The following is a 19,189-nucleotide window of genomic DNA, read 5'->3' on the forward strand; positions in this document are numbered from 1 at the left end:
CTAGTGTATATGTTTTAAGCATTCTGAATTGGGGTCCTTGTCTTCTGCACATATCTAAAATCACTGAAGGCAAGAATTAGAATCTTCTAGATAGAAAATGATCATTATAAATCCCAGAGAAAACCATAACTGCACACTACCAATTCCTTGCTTCAGGGTGTTGATTCTGCATACTCATGGTAATGCTGTGGTGGAAATTAAAAGTACTTCCCTTTCCGGTGGAAACACATTCTAATTTTCCTTTTACCCCAGACAAATCTTGGCAGATACCTACTATTACCCAAAAAATAAAACGAGGCACAGCACAGTTACTATTTGGGGAATGTATAGTTATCTAAGATAAAAATCTCCATACTGGGAGAGGTTGCATTGCATTTGGAAAAAAATATATACACGTATACTAAGCAACTTAACCTTAAGATGGTTAAGAAGTTTAGACTAGCATTTTCAAGTTATGAGTCAAAGAGAATAAAACTGAAACTAAAGAAAACCAGATTAACAAAAAGGTTTTATAATATAGTAGGTTTTCTAGATTAGAATTTTGCAAATCAAATATATAAGTTATCCAAGGTAATTGTTGAAATCAAAACTCTGAATAGAAGATAGTTCTTGTTAAGCAGCACTGTGAATGAGTCTCACTTTCAGTCAAGTTGGTGACTGAGTGCTTCAGTTGATATGTAATCATAGGAAAGACTGTTTTAACAGCTTGAGAATTAATATCTATGGCAGAAGATTCCTCTTCATTAACTGTTCAATATTGTGATTTTATTAAATCTATAGAGCCATAATTATTACCACATTCTTGCCTGGATATACATCACGCTTGTAAAGAGAACTTGTGTCTATTTGCTCCCCACCATATGTTCCCCTCTAGACCCATGCAACGATTCCTCTACTTTCTGATTTAATGCTTTGTTTTTTTCCAGATAGTTCAGAAACATGGAATCATCCAAAAGGAGTTCTTCTGTATGCATCTTTTTTTTTTTACTTAGCTACATTTCAGCTCCATTTCTGTCTTAATACCATAGTTTGCCACTTACAATTACTAAATAACATTTCATTGCACAGATAGAAAACAAATAATTTTATCCTTTTACCATTGTGGATATATAAATGATATTTTTACTTATTAGTTCTTATAAATAATGCTGCTGTGAACATCTGTGATCTGTCTGTGTGTGCACATGTTTTTATTTCTCTTATTTAGATTTCTAGAAGTAAAATTTGTGCTTAATTCTTACAGACTTCCAAGTTGTTTTGAGAGTGACTGGATCATGTTATATGCCAGTTAGCAAAGAAAGAAAGTTCAAAATTCTCTACACCATCATTAAACTGTGAGTGGACATGCTATATAAGTTCAATATGGTTTTACCATAGAATTCCTAATAAAGTTGTTAATGTTTCTTTCTGTGCTTGTTGTTCTTCAGTTACCATCATTGTCAAAATGTCTAAGGTCTATTCAAATTGTTTATCCACTGTCTTAAATTAGATTGTCTTCCTCTTATTGATTGGTAGTAGTACAAACCCTTAATTAGATATCTGTTACAAAAAGTATAGTTTGCCTTTTACACATTGGTCTGTAGTTATTGTACTTATTTTTATAATGCCATTTTAATTTGTTGAAAGACTATCATTTCCACATTGAACATCTTTGCATATTTGTTGATAATCACTTGATCATAAAGTTAGCGAAATATTTTATACTGTTCTTTGTTTTCCTTTGATCTATATATCTAACATGAAGCGATCCTAATATCCATACTTTAAGAGTAAACAAGAGTTGACAACACTAAGTTCAATTTCTCCAGTAATCTTACTTAAAGATGTTTTAAATATACCTTGGGTCCTTTGTCTTATTGTACAGGACCAACATATTTTGTCTTTCAGGACCAACATATCTTTTCCTTTAAAAAAAAGTTTGCTGATATTTTGTTAGAATTGTGTAACAGTTATAAAAAGTTTGTGCACAAGTGACATCTTAATAATACTGAGGCCTGAAAATAGACTTAGTAGAATACTTGATTAGTGTGGGTAGAGGGACCTGGATCAATATCTAGACATTCATATAAATATAATAACAATAACAATAATTATAAGAACAGGAGTAGAAGGAGGAGGAGGAGAAGAGGAAGAGAAAGAAAAAGTAGCAGCAGAAGCAGAGCAGAAGAAAGAGGAGGAGGAGGAAAGAAGAAGAAGGAGAAGGAGGAGGAGGAATGGGAGAAAGGAGGAGGAGGAGGAGGAAGGGAGAAGGGCGAGGAGGAGGGGGAAGGGGAGGAGGGGAAGAAGGAATAGGACGTCTTCCAAAACAAACATGAAATAACTCCCCATTTGTTTCACTCTTCTTTAATGTGTCTTGGTAAGGTTTTATAGCTTTTATCATGCAATCCTTTCACATACTTTCTTAAACTTCTTAATATTTTTTTGTGTTTGATACTACTCTGGATAGAAATATTTTCTTAAAAAAATTTTTTTGGGTCCGGTCGTGGGGCCTGAACTCTGGGCCTGGGTGCTGTCCCTCAGCTCTTCAGCTCAAGGCTAGCACTCTACCACTTGAGCCACAGCGCCACTTCCGGCTTTTTTATGTTTTGCTTATGTGGTGCTGAGAAATCGAACCCAGGGCCTCAGGCATACAAGGCAAGCACTCTACCACTGAGCCACCTTCCCAGCCCCTTAAAATTATTTTTGCATTATTCTTTCACATATATAGGACATTCAATCAGGTTTTATATATCCATTTATTATCCTGTGACCTTGCTGAATTTAGTGAATGATGAATTATCATTGTGGACTTGGAAGTATTTTAAGAAAGAGAGTAGCATAGTCTGATTTGCATTTTCAATAGATAATTTTGCAGCTGTGAGGAGGATTATTTGAAGGAGGAAATGCTGGAGTAAAGGAGATATTTCTCAGCACTGGTGGCTACTGACATTCAGAATCTTAGCTAGAATATGAAACAAGGTTAGAAGTACAGCAGAAAATGAAATAGAAAAGACAAATTCTCAGTTAATTCTCACAGAAATGAGCATGTTTATTAAAAAGACTTAATTGCTTTAAATTTATTTTTTATTAGTTACTTATATTGCATTTATTGAAACTGGTAAACTTCTATTCCCAGCAATAGTCAACTGTAGAATGCAGACCTATTCTACAGATAAAAATAAACAAATGACTACAAATAAGCAAGTACTATAAAGTAAAAAATAAACATGTACTAGAAATGACAAGCTCATAAGAATGGACAATACACTAAAAATTTGAAGAAGTCGTAACAGTTTCGCGAATTGAATTTTTTTGAAAGACTTAAAATATCTGGGTTGTAAAGTTGGGCCTAATAAAAGAAAAAATAATGAAACAAAACAAAATGAATGGCAATTGAAGACATTAAAAAAAGTAATCACAATAAAGATTCCAAAAAACATGTTCAACTACAAATTAAATACAGATGAAAAATGTAAGCCAAAGGTAGATACAAAAATAAAATTCTAAATGGGTCATAAAGAGATGGAATCCCAACTTTATCTAAGTATTGGAGAATCATGGTTCAAAGTTATTCTTGGCAAAGTCAAGTGATTGCAATCTCAAGTATGCAAGAGACAAATAGGAGAATTGCAATTTGAGGTTGCATCAGACAAATTAATGGCACATAATGCTAGGAATGTTGCTTAAGTGGTAGAGATTTTGGCCCAGTATTGCTTTAAAAAAAAAAAAGATGAGGAGATAGAAAGTAGAGACAGAATGATAAGAATAAAGAAGATAAATTGGGAAGAACTAGCTTATGTAAAATAGAGTTCCAAAACAAAATGATCAATGTCAATAATTCCTATGATCACTAAACAGGAAAATAGAAATATACATTCCAAGCACATAATGGGATTCTAAACTAAATCTTTACAGTAGCCAGCAAGAAAAATTAGTAAGACTTTTTACTCTCCCAGCCAAGTACTAACCAGCCTGAAGCTGCTTAGCTTCTGAGATCAGGTTGGGCGTGTTCAGGTTAGTATGGCCATAGACAAGACAGTTGCTTCTATGACAGAGACAACTGAAATAAAAACTTCCTTTTCGATAGTAATAATAAAAGTCAGAAGAAAACTATCTGATCAATGCACAGAGAAGGCAATGAAACAGATACTTATTCTGCTTTTGCTGAAAACAATGACTTCTTACTCCAGGCTGAGAAAATAGCTAAAAGGTATCCTGGCTTTCATTTTTATATCTTTTTTTGCTCTAAGACATTTCCCTGGCAGCCACCTTGGAATCCAAGAAAGATAACATCTGTATGAGGAAGGATGGAGGAAACTGCTAGCAAAGAGCCACTGTCTCGTAATCTACCTAGAAACAGACTGAGTAAATCAATGCAAAAATATAAGATGAAATTAATTAAGAGGTGTTAGGCATGTTTTACTAGAAGAATTCCACAGTCGTAGTTTTAAACTCTCTTGTCATAACTGGGCATTGTGTTGGATAAGTGCTAAGGAAACGAGCCACAAAGTCTTGAAGAGAACTACTCAGCGAAAGCAGAGTCTGCTACCAACCCTTGAAGTTCTCTTTGAAGATTATTAAAATGAAATTAATCACATGTTTGTCAATATTTAATGCACTAAATTAGACTACAGATCTTAGAGAAAAATCTCAGATTAAGAATTCATCTTGATAAGTCTAACAGCTTTCATGGGTGTCCTTCACACTGAGAGAATGGAAATGAATAGAACAAGAAAAAGTGAAAGAAAAAAGTATTAATGATTAAAACATAAATTATTTAAAAGACAAAGCTTAATCAAGAACATTCTACCTCTCTTTTGTCCTTCCACAAAAGGCAAGTCAGACATAGTTAGAAAATAATAGTAGTAGTATTTTAATACCATGTAACTATTCATAACATTTCTTTTATAATTTAGGAAATAAATTCTTTAGTAAAAGAACATTAGTGGTATAAAAAGAAATAGAATTCAAAGTGAAAAGAATGTGTTTTAATATACCATATTACACATCATTAGTGATCTAAGCCTCTGCCCTCTGATTCTAAGATATTCAAAATGCCACAACCATTTCTTCAAATAAAACTCATGACATTGTACAAGAGTATTTGAGATTCAACGGCAATTCTGGTCCCTATGAACAATTAATTTGGTACTGTAAACATTTCCATAAAGCTTCATGTAATTTATTATTCTACTAAGATCTTCAATATATCCTATCATTTTTTCTGAATGTATAATTTACCAAATAACACAGATAAAATAAATGTTTTTAATAAACAAAAGAATGGTTTTGTTGTCAGACATCAGTGGCTTGTTGCCTGTAATTCTAGCTACACATGAGACTAAGATTTGGATGATAACAGTCCAAAGCTAGCCTGGGCAGAAAAGTTAGTTAGATTTTATGTCCAAAATAACCAGCAAAAATAGGGCTAGTACTATAGCTCAAATGATAAAATGTTTGCCAAGGAATCAGGCCAAGCAACTTAAGGACCGGAGTTCAAACCCTAGCACCACTAAACTTAATAGCTAATTAAACAAAATAGTCTTTTTTTTTTTTTTTACTATTCTTCTCAACCTAAGATAAAGGCAGATACTGTTAAAGACAGACAATACCATTTATTTTCTTTTCATGGGGCTTGAATTCTGGGCCTGGGTGCTGTCCCTCAGCTCTTCAGCTCAAGGCTAGCACCCTACCACTTGAGCCACAGCGCCACTTCCGGTTTTCTTGTGGTTTGGTTTATTAGAGATCTGAGTCTCACGGACTATCCTGACTGCACTGGCTTTGAACCACGATCCTTGGATCTCAGCCTCCTAAGTAGCTAGGATTACAGGCATGAGCCACCTGCACCTGACTACCATTTCTTTTCTAAGAGAAAATAATTTCCTTATAGAACTAGACTGCATTGGAGTGAAAAGAGGAAAACAAATGAGACAGAAGATGTACTATGCATTGTTCTATTATTATTTTCCTACACAGGAAAAGCATGGAGACACTGGGTATATTAGGAGTGGTCTGTTATAATGTTTACCAATGCAGTTAGCAAGAAGGAGGCTATTGACAATATTCTTCAGAGAAGAATATGGTATGATTTCCTGCAAGGAGAAGAGAAAATGAGGAAATAGAAATTAGAAAAAAAACAATTATAGTAATTTAAGATATTTCTGGGATCAAGACTGGTGGCGCACACACATAATCCCAGATACCCGCAGAAAAAAATAGGAAAATTATATTTCAGCTACAATACCAAAAACAAGAAAGAAAGAAAGGAAGGAAGGAAGAAAGAAAGAAAGCAAGAAAGAAAGAAAGAGTGAAAAAAGAGAGAGAGAATGAGAAAGGAAAAAAAACAAAAAGAATTAAATAATAATAAATAAAAAGTCTTTTGTTTTAAAGACCAAGATTAATGAGGTGGTAGATGAAAAGAGTGAGAATACACACTTTCTTTTTGAGTTTGAGAGGATATGGGAAAATATTTTTAATGATACTGTTATTAATCCATTACAGGTGCGAACATTTTTGATACAATTAAGACAAAAGGTTTGACTTGGAATAACAAAACTAAGAGTTTTGAAAGAAGATGATCCCTTCCAAAATATTAAGGAGGGAAAAAAATGAAGTCATTAAAAATTACTGGCAGTTTCAAATAATCTATAAAATAAGTTTAATATTCAGTACCCCAAATTAGTACCCTGTTACTGTAATAATATATTCTGAGGGACAGAAGCTGACCAAAATCTCAGGATAAATGATACACATATTAGCAGCACTACTGTATAATCATTGGCCCAGTAATAAGCACAAATAAGTAATAATTATTCCCAGGCACCGGTGGTTTATGCCTGTGATCCTGGTTACTCAGGAGGCTAAGATCTGAGGATTCCAGCTTGAAGGCAGCCCAGGCAGGAAAGTTCTTAAGATACTCACACCTATTAACTACAAAAAAAATCTGGAAGTGGAGTTGTGGCTCAAGTGGCAGAATGGCAGTTGTGAGCAAAAGAAACTCCAGGGCAGCACCTAGGCTCAGGTCCAAGCCCCAGGACTGGCATACAAACATACAAATAGTAATTGCTTATTAAATGTTTTTAATTAACTTAATAAACCTAAAATGTGTACTCTTCATAATCACTTAAAATTCTCAAAAATATGAAAACCATTTGAGGGAAACACAATCACCTCTTTCATAAGTCAGTAACCAGATATCTCAGTAGTTCAATGGTTTTCCAGTGTCATGGACCTTAGCTAATTATATTGGAACTTAAATATCCAGCCTTTAGTAGCTGAATAGTTTTTTTTTCCTATAACTCATACTATTTTGGTTTAGAAATGGGATCTAATCATCTATTACATTGAAAGCAAATTCACAGTATCATAACTATCCAGATTTGGTATCCCTGAATAATGATATTCAGTAGAGTTATGGTCACTCCAATAGTAATCCTATATGTCATTAATAAAAGTTTTGTTTGCCTTGTTAGAACTTAAGAGTAATCATTAGAAATGATTTTAACGACCCAGTTGTCTAAAGGTTTCCAGAGAAGTTTGCTATTTCTTATTGCCAACATAAAGAAGATGGCTTAGATTTTAAAAAGCCACCTGAATTGTTTTTCTGAAGGTACTAACACTTGGCAAGGAATCATTCCATCACCTATATGTAAAGTATTAGTATAATAATCCAGGGCTCACTAAAAAAATCCTGTTTCATCTGTTTTTTTTCACCTTGCTCTTATAGTTATTATATGGAATTTGAGCTAATTGGTCTTACTAGATGTATGCATGATACTTTAGTCTTGCCAGGAAATAAAGTCATGCACCTCATTGACTTAACCTTACATCAAACATACAGAGAATATATGTTATCATCTAAATGCTTAAGTAAAACTTCTTGGCATAGTGGTAGTGTTCATGATTAAATTTGAGCTAATAAAACAAATCTTAACTTTAACCTTTAACATTTAAGGATTAGTGTGACAAGGAATTATATGTCCTCCAGAATAAAAATATTGAGAGGAAAATTTAAGAAGACAAAACCATCAAGACATTGATTATATGGTTACAAAACTGAGAAAGTAGGATTCATCTTTCCTTTTTTCTTTCATTCTTTCTTTCTCTTTCACTTCTATTTTTCTTCCTTCCTTCCTTTCTACGTTCCTTCCTTCTCTCCTTCCCCCCCCCTCTTCCTCTTGGTGGTAGTGTGCTGTAGTTTGAAGTAAGAGCCTCAAGTTTTCTTGGCTGTTGTTCTAGCACTTGATACATGCCTACAGTTCAGGCTTTCTTCTGGTTTGTTGGAGATACCCAATTTTGTATTTGTCTGCCTAGCTTTGGTTCAAATGGTGATCCTCATATCTCAGCCTCCTAAGTAGCTAGGATTATAACCATGAGCCACTTATAAGCCAGCTCAGCCCTACTCTTTACCAGCTATTTTGGAGATGGATTCTCATGCACTTTTCTGTCTAAGTAGGCTTTGATCCTCTAGATCTCAGCTGCCTGAGTAGCTAATGTTACAGGTGTGAGCACCTAGTGACCCTTTTATTTATTTATTTATTTTTATTTTTTGGGTCCGGTCGTGGGGCCTGAACTCTGGGCCTGGGCACTGTCCCTCAGCTCTTCAGCTCAAGGCTAGCACTCTACCACTTGAGCCACAGCGCCACTGCTGTTTTTTTTCTTTTTGCTTATGTGGTGCTGAGGAATTGAACCCAGGGCCTCAGGCATGCAAGGCAAGTGCTCTACCACTGAGCCACCTTCCCAGCCCCCCTTTTATTTTTTTAATGAATATAATAATGCTTGTGGAAGAAGGGAGGAGAATGATAAAAGGACTGACATATATTCATCATGCATTGAACTCATAAACTGAAATGTTGAATTAAAACTTTTTGTACAACTACTTAAATAAAAAAGGAGATGAAGAAGCTGAGACTCAGATAAATTGTATTAACATGCTTGGAATGATAAAGGATTAACTGGAATATAAGAGCAGACCCATAGCGTCATTTCACTATCATTGTATCTGTCATTTTCATTATAGGTATTGATATGAGCATGAGATCAAATTGCAGTTGATAAGGAAGAATCACTGAAGACAATAAAGAAGGAAAAATTCATTGAAAGAGATACTGAAGATTAAAAGGAGAGATTTTTTAATTTAGAGTGAACCATTAGTCTAAAAAGAAGAGCAACCATTAAGTTTGGAAAATGCAAATAAACAGAATATGATAGGTATAGAAGAGGTAAAGAATGTAGGAAAAGAATGACTAGTGTATAAAAGGAATAACTATGAGGAATTAATTGATAATGTTGTTTGACATAAATACTTGAAAGAGCATGAAAAATGGAAAACAATTATTAGATATGAAAAACATGTATCTATTGGTTGCATACAGAAGTATATTTTTAGAACATTGATCATAGAAGCAGTATTTAATACCTTAAATAAGAGGCTTTGAAAAGTAAAGGAAACAAGCAAATGCCATCTCAAATAACCAAGAAGAAAACAAATGGAATAAAGAAAAGGAACATAAGAAAACAGAATAGCTGTAATCGTGGATAACAACTGCTTTGATTATGACTGGGCAAGAGATAAAAAACCTTAGTGTGGCCCAATGCTGGTGGATTGCTCCTGTAATCCTACCTACTCAGGAGGCTGAAATCTGAGGATTGTGGTTTGAAGCCAGCCCTGGCAGAAAAGTCTATGGAACTCTTACATCGAATTAATCACAGAAAAAGCCTAATGTGGTGTTATAGCTCAAGTGGTAGAGTGCTATTCTTGAAAAAAGGAGCTTAGGTACTGTGCCCAGAATTCAAGGCCCAGGACTGAAAACAAACAAAAATAACAAAAATAACCTCAGTGTCTTGCCCTTAGGTTTCAGTAACAATAAAGTAGCTCAATCCAGATGTTAAAATCTCAGCACAGTAGGAAAGGATGCTGTTTGGAATAGTGAAGGGACATGCGCCATTGGCTATCCTACTACAAGACTGTAGTAAAGCTTTTTTTTCTTTTTTTTAATTGGTCATGGGGCTTAAACTCTGGGCCTGGGCACTGTTCCTGAGCTCTTCAGCTCAAGGCAAGTGATCATCCACTGAAGCCACAGCGCCACTTCCAGTTTTCTGGTGGTTAATTGGAGATAAAGAGTCTCATGGTTTTTCCTGCCTGCGCTGGCTTTGAACCACAATACTCAGATCTCAGCCTCCTGAGATGCTAGGACTATAGGTATGAGCCACCTGCGCCCAGCAAGCTTTTTAATAATTTTTTAAAAAATGATTTGATGAAGATTGCTAAGAGTATGGATTTTCAGTGCTCTAAGATTTTTTATAGTGTTCATAATTACCAAGTGAAATTGTGCAGTTAAGGTTGGCTGAAGATCCTGGTAATAATAACTACAATAATGATAACTGCAACAATAGCTCCACTTAATATTTATTGAACATGTACTATCTGTGAGACTTTGAACTGATCATTGGACATGCTCCAACTCATCTACTGCTCATAATGATCCCATGAGGCTGTTTCTATCATTATCTGAATTAAGTACTTTGACCGTTTATTGAGCAAGTTAGAAGCAAGGCAAAGACATCTGCACAATTTTCCTTAGGAATAAAAATACCTTTAGGGAAGAATCTGACACATTCTCCAAATTTCCTCTAGTTACATTTTAAAATATCACAAGATCAACATCATCTCTGCACAGAATTAACAGAATTCCTCACCAGGATATATATGAGCAAATTTCAATTTATGAAAACTGTCTGACATTTTGCAATAGTTTCAGAAATATATGCATATCTCCTTTTGTCTACTCTTAAGAGTAGATACGACATAACCTTTCCAAATGAAGAGATACTTACAGAAACCAAATGACTTATTTAATGATTCCTCAGGTAACCAGTTTTTTGAGCCACATGCAGAAAATCAGGAAACATAACTGGGCTTCTAGGAATTTGGATATGTTGTGCATTATTATAGTCATGATAATCTTGATTTTCAATTAATCCGAGTTGGTAAAATTAATATTTTTCATTTTCATACATTTCAGAAAACTTTAAGGATATAATTTATGCATGCAATTTATGTATACAGTGCTGTATGAAAATACTTTCTAGTTTTCTTTATTCCAAAGTATATTATTCAGATCATTTCATTTTACCATATTCTTATAAAATAATGACCTGTCTTCTTATAGGAGGAAAAAAATTAGTCCTAACTTAGAATTTTGTTAATAGAATTAAAATTGATGCTGAACACATTTTAAGTTTACAAACATAATAAGGGTAATTGTAGAATATTACAGTTAGGATCACATTTTTTCAACTTCCAGTAAGATTGTAAGGAGAGTGGGAACACACTGAAATATGTATTCAACCCCAAAATTGTGAATTTAAAGAAACTTGTAGTTTATTCTCAGTGAATATTAAAATTTTATTCATATTCTATAGTTTTTGTTGTGCCTAAAAGAAGCATAGTCATTCAATTCTTTTTTATCTTCTCCATTATCTTTACATAAATAAGATTTTTCCAGAAAAGACACATATGTATTTAAAAATAACTAACATATTATTTTTGTGACAGTAAAGCTGACTTCTTGGCTTTTCTCAATGTCTAAAATATTTTAAAAATAAAAAGAACCTAGCACAGTATCTTTTGAGAGGAAAGAATCAGTAACTCTCAGAGTTTTAAAGGAGGTGTGGTGTACTTTTAAAGAAAGACAAATTAAATGATAATTAGACAGTAGACTTCCAAAGAACTAACACTTCAAAACACAGAACACAACTGAAAAACAAAAGTAGTATTTTAAACGTTGAAACTATGTTAAAAAAATAAAAGTAACTATTTCCCATCCTGATTTACAAGTGGTTTTCTTGCTCCATCAAAGCATATAGAAACAAACTTGGAAGGGGAAAAAAAAAAACAGACAATGACTTACTCTTCATACATCATCAGTATGCTATGATTTGGTTTGAGACAGAATTTCATGCAACCTAACCATCTATTCTTCAATATTTTCTCATGAAAATATCTATAGCATGTACATGAGTGGAAAGTAACCACAGAACTGTAATAAAGGCAGTCACGTTCTCAGTTACAGTAGGAAGGACCAAGGCACCTAATTCATACCTGTGGCAAGGCTGAATTGAGCTGTCTCTGGAGTGAATCTCTGTCGTAGATGACATCCTGGAGTCTCTGCTGGGCAAGTGAGAGGCTTTCCTGAGTCTCCCGTAGGGTGTCTAGAAGACGATCTCGTTCATCTAGCATATTCACCATCAGCTGCTCAAAATGAGAGTCTGAGTCCGAGCCACTGCTCTGGGACCCCCTTTGGCTCATTGGGGTGTCCTCATTAATCGTGGGCATCACTTCACACATCATTGCTTAAAAAAAGCAAATGGGAGGGGAAAATGTTAGAAGAGAAATTATTTTCTACGTTGCCACCAGGCTCTTGTCTCAGTTTTCAGCCAATTAACCTTTCTGTTCTTCTTTCCATTCCCTATCGCCCAAATTTAACCCAACTCTTCTGTCCATGATAAGATATGACCCTTTTGCCTCCTTCAACTATATGCTTTCTCCTTTCCTGACACACCAAGCAGGTGCTACCAACAACACAAAACTTGATTCCACCTGTTTCTTGGTTTCTTTCCTATGATTCATCTCAGCTACTTCAGTTTGTAGAAATGGCCTATCAGTTATTATATTGCCACCTGTTCACATCCTGCAATTTTGCAAATCTCTTACACTATATGACTCCATATTGTTTGTTAATATAGTGAACAATGAGCAACAGTGTCTGGATCTTAAATGAGTTGGCAATAAGTATTTTTAATTATTTAATTATTTAATCATACTTATAATTTTTGATGCTGTCTTCCTACATTCTTTCAGAATTCTACATAAAGCTCTTAAGTGATCCTGACCAAACTGTACATATTCTTTTAAACAAGCTGAGATACATGAGTTTCCTTGATCATTATTCTGCTAATTACACTTATTACACTTAGTTTCCCTTTGTTTCCTGTTAGATGCATTGTCTGTTTTCCGTCCAAACAATACATACTAACACTATTCCAAATATTCTACAAAACAGATGTGATAAATTACATTAGCTAATAAAGTAAGTTCACATCTCAGCTACTAATCACAAGCTCTTAGTCATCAAATAAATGAAATATTCAAAATTTTTGAAAATGATTTATTCACTTGCTTTAAATTTACACTTGAGATATTAAGATGCAATACTTTCCAATTATGTGACATCTCAACAATCAGAACTTGCTTCATTTTCTTTTTCATCCTGAAAAACATGTGTTAGAACTCATCTCAATTTCAGATGTTGTCTGATGGCCAGGAGCTATTAATTAGAGAGCATGGTTTTGCAAAAGGCTGATATGGAGCAAGGCTGGTTTGGCTGTTTATCCTGGAGCACTCTGGTTTTATAATGTAAAGTTGATTCATTTTTTTTGCTTAATATTCTTGTCCTTAAGGAAAAATTCTTCTGGTGATTATTTTAAGTCAAGATTTTACAGCTTAAGAGTTAATTACTTTTTTTGCATAATTCTTCAAATAAATTGAGTTGTTGAGGAGAGAAAATTGATTATCTGGAAGTATTTGGCTACATCCCCATGAAAATGAAAAGAAACTTTAATAATAAAATTGTTTTTCTACTGATAACCTAGGCATAAAAAATTAAAAAGTTTGTGAATTTCAACATACAAACATACAAAAAGACTCTGAGCTACCTGAAGGTAGGTACTTGTCTTGTTCAATTTGTACTTATATCAAAGTACAAAGTATTTACACCAAAGAAAAGACATATAGATTAAATTTACATTTAGTTCTGTTAGCTTCTTACTACATAAACATACAATTATTTTCTATTCTTATACCTTTATGCTCAAAGACTCACATAGAGAAGCAATGAGAAAACAAAAAAATTATATCATTTAAATTACACTGTGTCATACTTGGAATCTACACATTGAACAACTATGATATTTTCAGAAACCATTACTATGAGCTAAGGTGTCCATTTTTGACAACTTAATGTGAAAATAAAGTACTAAGAGAAGAAAAGCTAGCATTTTGACAAATTGCATCACAGCACAATTAAACTTTAAATTTGAAGGTTATCTAAAAAACCCTATCATTTTCTTTAAATCATACCTTTCTTTTAAAAAAATCAAGCTCCTTAGTACCTCTCTACTCCGAAATACAACTTTAACTTGTAAGGAAAACTATAACTATAGTAATTACTACAACAACAACCTTTATCTGAATGTATATACTGTTCTTGATATTACTGTGAAACACTGGACATTCCCAAATTTGAGGTTTTAGTTCAGTAAAACAATGTGGTCTTCGATGTGATGAGAAGCTACTGTGAGCTTAGAAAGTCTATCAAATCTACATTCAGAAACATGATTTCATTCCACTCAAAAAACAGGTGGAATAATGTAAGTTACTTAGCCTTCAATATGCCCTTTTATCTCCCATAATGTAGGGATGAAAATTTATGTTCTTAAGACTCTCACTTTAAATATCCAATGGGTTACCAGAGACTGAGATCACATAGGTAAAGATGAAAAATTTATTACAAATTCAATGTTTTATTTTCATTACAAAATGACCAAGATTCATTTTGGCAGGAAGATTATTTTACCTTTATGACTCATTCTCCTTCTAGGCCTAAAGTTTTAGTTCTTATAGATACTTCTGAACTCCCTAGACTCATAAAAATCACACTATCCAGAAGTTGATGAGAAATACAATGAATACATGCTACTTTTTCTTCACAGTCAACCCAAATGAATAAATTCAAAATCTTCCCATCAAGATCGGAAAGAGAAAACCATGTCTACAAAAAGAGCCCACATTCAAGACCTGAATTGCAAAATATTAGATGATTTATTGAAACATAATGACATTCAAATCAATAGTTTAAGGATTAAAAGCAATGAAAAATATATATCAGATATTTTGTAGCATATACAACATCAGAAACTGCTTGCATTCTTCAGAAGGATATGTTCGGTCAGTACTTAAGAATTTGATAGATATACCACTTTTATTTTTACAGTCTCTTCTAGTATTAGAAAATGCAAATATCACATAATTCCTGTAAAATGAGAAAGGGAATAAGAGCAGTTTGCTGGGATCTTTGTCTTTTCGTATTCCCTCCCACTAGTCAATTTGATGTGTTAATTACATTAACATTATCTAGATATCGATAACTTGTTCATTAGATTACTTAAAGATTACAAGATCTAAGTTGAAGCATTGATAATTTCGTTATAAAAGGGGGGAAAATAAGCCTGCTTGGTTTAATTATCCCAGTGTTTAAAATCAGCTAGAATTTTATAGCAGAAAAACCAACTCCCATATTGTTAGCACATAACCTTGACTGTCTTCTAAATCTCTCAGCTTTCAAAATAAAAGTTTTGCATGCCCACCAGAGTCATTACCACAGGGATTTCAAGATCCAATATGCCATTCAAGCAGCACCCCTCCAGTGATGACAGGGTTCCAATAGCCTTTATTTATTTTTTTATCAATGAATAACTTTGTTTAATCCTGTCACTAGAATAATGCCCATACGATAGTCCGAGATGCAATTATTCACTGATGGTGAGTTTCTTCTGCAAAGATTTCATCTTTAGAAACATTCCGGCTCCACCTCAGTCAACCCAACAGGAGTAACAATCCTAGCCATTGTCTGATTGCATTGCATGAATATTCCTCTTCTTATTTAACTCTAAAATCCCCCTGCCCTGGCGCGGGGGGGGTGGGGATCCCATCACCTCCAATAAGAGCCTTTGCACTTTCTTTACCACAGTGCCTTTACAAATAGCTCAAGAACCAGCTAGCCCTGCACTGCTGGACAGCTCTCTCCCGGCCACACCCCCCAACACCACCCTGAAGTTGACTTCATATTTTCCACACTGAAATTGAGAGGAGAGAGAGAGAGAGAGAGAGCGAGAGCCAGAGAGAGCCAGAGAGAGAGAGCCAAGTAGGCAGGAGGCATCAGGAGGGATGGAAAGGATGGGTGGAAAGCCAAAGGTAACGATCGCACCTTCCCTGGGGGTGGGGTGGGGCCGAGGAGGTGGTTAGCGATCAGGACCCCGAAGCACGGGGTGGGGGGGTCGCGGAACTCAATGTCCGCGTGTCTGTACCTAAGGTCTGTGATTTCGGGTCCGGCTCCTTCAGCGGATCAATGGCAGCCGCAGTCCCCGGCTCGGCGCGCGGCTCGGCTCACACCCAGCAGTCCTGGACCACGGCCCTAGCAGCGGGAGGAGAGAGGCCGCTCAGACCCGCGCGCGCCCCGGCGCTCTCCCGGAACGAGCCGGGGCCGTGCGGCGTGGCCGCGTCCCCACATCTTCCCACGGCTCCTCCGTCAGCAGCCCGAAGGAGAAGCATCCATCGGAAAAAATGGCATATTACAAATTTTGCTTTGGGAAGCAGAGCTCGGTTCAGACCATTGTCAAAGAGATGAGAGGGGGAGGCGGTTCTTAAAGCAGCCGCGGCCCCTTTGCCAGAGCAGCCACCAGCTCCTGCGCGTGCAGCTGGAGCCCCAGACCGGCTAGTGCAGAATTGAGGAAGGGTGCGCAGGGTGGGGGGGGAAGGGGGAAGGAGGGAGCTGGGGGGGGGGAAGGAGGTGGACTTTCAGAAACTTAACCAAGTGGCAACCACTCCCCGCTCCTCTTCCATCCCCGGGCCATTTGGAGTGTAGAAGAAATGTCCTTCCAGACATGAACTTTGAGAAAACGCCTGGGGAGGGAAGTTCTCCACCCAGCCTCTCCCCCCCCCCGCCGCTCCCCTCCCCACCCCATCTCCCCAACCACCACGAGTTTCAAGCTAGGGCTGGGAGTTCAATGGAAGTGAGTTCCCAGGGATCTAGGGGATTCGTGAAGCTGGACAGGTCTCCTCCTGGCGCCCAGCCAGTTTCTACATTTAGGGTGTCTGATTTCACTTAAAGGAGGCGCATCTTTCCTGGGAAGGGAAGGCGCCACTATCTCCCCCCACACACACACACCCCTCCTCCCCGCTCCCCTCCTCCTGCACACACCCCTCCTCGCCCATCTTTTTCCTCCTTCCAGCCCCTGGTCGGCCTGGGTGTTGGCATCGCTTGCCCACAGAACCAACCTGCCCCGAGCCGGAGGGGAAGCTATAGCATCTTCCCTGCTCGCGCGCCCGCCGGGTGCGGTGGCCGCCGCCACTCGGTCTCGGTCTCCTCCCCTCCTCCTCCTTGGCAGCCGCCACCACCTCCTCTTCCTCTGGAAGAAGGGCTTCCCCTGGAAGCTGCTGCAGTGGTTTCCACCGGCCCTTAAATAAATTCTGAAGTAATCACGTCTTTGCTCTCCTCCTCACGCACACACACACACACACACACACGCGCACACACGCGCACACACACACACACACACACACACACACCGTGCGCGCTCGCGGATTCACTCCTCTCCCAGTCCGCTAAAGCTCCGGCGGAACCCAGCGCCTCCGACGATGGCGAGGGCCAGGGATGGGCACGCGTGGAAACAGGGTACTCTCTCCCTCCCTCTCTCCCTCCCTCCCCACCCCCAACCCGCCCTGAGCTTCTCCCACACAATACTCTTATAGGGAAACGAGTGTGGGCACGCGCCCTGGAGGGTGGGCATCGACTTGGCACCTTCTGGATCTCTGGCCTTCAGCGCTCATCACGCCTTGAAGCAGCCTCCTTCCCCCCCCTTCTCCTGGAAGCGGGGACATTGTAGTCACGGTGGTAAGGACCTGAGTCCAATGGAGGGTGTGGTAGCATTTGTCACTTTGCTTTACCTCATCCAGTCTTCCATATTTCAGCGCGTTCGTGATGAGAATGGCCTGTGCAGGCGTCCCGGCCAGAACACTGGAGCTTCAAGTACAGTCTAGGCTCTCCCATAAGTCCACCCTCCGGTTCCTCGGTGCCTTCCACACCAGGACATCGATTGCTACGGTTGTACAGGGATTACCTGTTCGTACACCCTTTCCCTCTCCATCTCCCTCCCTCCGAGCTCTCCGCACGCTCCCTTCCCCCTCCCCACCGCTCTTCTCACTGCCGCTGACGTCCACCCCTATAGACCACCTAAGAAGGAATTGGGAGACAAATCAGTACCTTTTCTAAACAGAAAGGGAAGGTTTCAATGAGGGAACCAATGGGTTTGGTGAAAATGATGAGGACATAAATGATGGAATTGGGGAGAAGATTAAACATTGAAACTAAATTGTGGAATAGTGCCGATCGTCAGAGTACAACGGAAAGCAAAGTCCAAAAGGTGTGTTTGACTTATGTGTAGAACAAAGAATACAAAGTTAACGGGGCAAAATTCGTTCAAGCACTTGACTCGAATTAAGTACATTAAAAAAAACAACAACAGACTTTTTTCTGGGGTTAATATATAAGTCAGTCAGTGATTCTGTAGTGGAATATGACGTTAAGTTCAAAACTTACCCTGTTCGAATGGATCACCCATGGACCTAGTCACCTTCTGATTCACCAGGATTGCAATGGATGCTGAAATTTTGCACTTCTAATAACTTCCAGAGAATACTCCCATTTTAGCAAAAGTCTGGAATGCCAATCAACCTACCATTTGATGTCAAAGTTTAAGCATCATGTGTACATCTAGATGACACAAAATAGTTGTGAGGCTACCTTACAGATGACTTCACAGACAGAATAAAAAGCAATAGTAGAAGGCTGTAAGAACAAAGAATATTTTGGTGAGAGGGTAATAGTGTATCACGCTCAGATTTTAAACTAGATTTCCATCAAGAACACCATTGCAAAAGGCATAAACAACATCCCTTGTCAAAATTAAGAAAGGCACTTTCAAGAAGCAATTTTACAGAAGGCATCAAGAGAATCAATTCATTTGAGGAAAGGACAGTCAACTCTTATACTCATTCTTTGAGATTAGGGGCTGGCAATTTAATGTGCAAGAAAATATCCAGAATAGATTATTAGAACCTATATTGCTGGCCTCCTCCCAGAGTTAGCAAATCTCATATTTAACATGTGTTCAAAACTTGCATTCCCAATAAGTTCCCAAAGGATACTAATCCCGCCAGGTCATTATCCCACTTTGACAATTAGTGCAGAGACAATTCTGAAAAAGCTTGGGAGCTGAGAAGGTGGCTCAGTGGTAGAGCGCTTGCCTTGCATGCATGAGGCCCTGGGTTCAATTCCTCAGCACCACATAAGCAAAAAGAAAAAAAGCCGGA

General features: G+C 37.3%; 1 protein-coding gene across 4 annotated transcripts in view; it reads right to left on the minus strand.

Annotated features, from left to right (window-relative positions):
- The window catches only part of Ppfia2 (protein tyrosine phosphatase, receptor type, f polypeptide (PTPRF), interacting protein (liprin), alpha 2), a 347,260-nt gene extending 330,130 nt beyond the window's left edge, over positions 1-17,130 (minus strand). Inside the window, exons 1-3 of one of the 4 annotated variants that reach the window (XM_013019203.1) lie at positions 17,096-17,130; positions 16,126-16,232; positions 12,083-12,333 (exon numbers count right to left, since the gene is read on the minus strand). In XM_013019203.1, coding sequence (XP_012874657.1) covers positions 12,083-12,331 — 249 coding nt within the window. In that variant the 5' untranslated portion in view covers positions 12,332-12,333; positions 16,126-16,232; positions 17,096-17,130. Of the gene's footprint in view, positions 1-12,082; positions 12,334-16,125; positions 16,423-17,095 lie in introns of those variants that run through there. The other 3 variants (XM_013019213.1, XM_013019222.1, XM_013019195.1) reach the window with 3 other exon arrangements.
- Between the last annotated feature and the right edge of the window lie 2,059 nt (positions 17,131-19,189).

The sequence above is a fragment of the Dipodomys ordii genome, unplaced genomic scaffold (assembly GCF_000151885.1).
Source record: "Dipodomys ordii isolate 6190 unplaced genomic scaffold, Dord_2.0 Scaffold3, whole genome shotgun sequence".
Lineage (NCBI taxonomy): Eukaryota > Metazoa > Chordata > Mammalia > Rodentia > Heteromyidae > Dipodomys > Dipodomys ordii.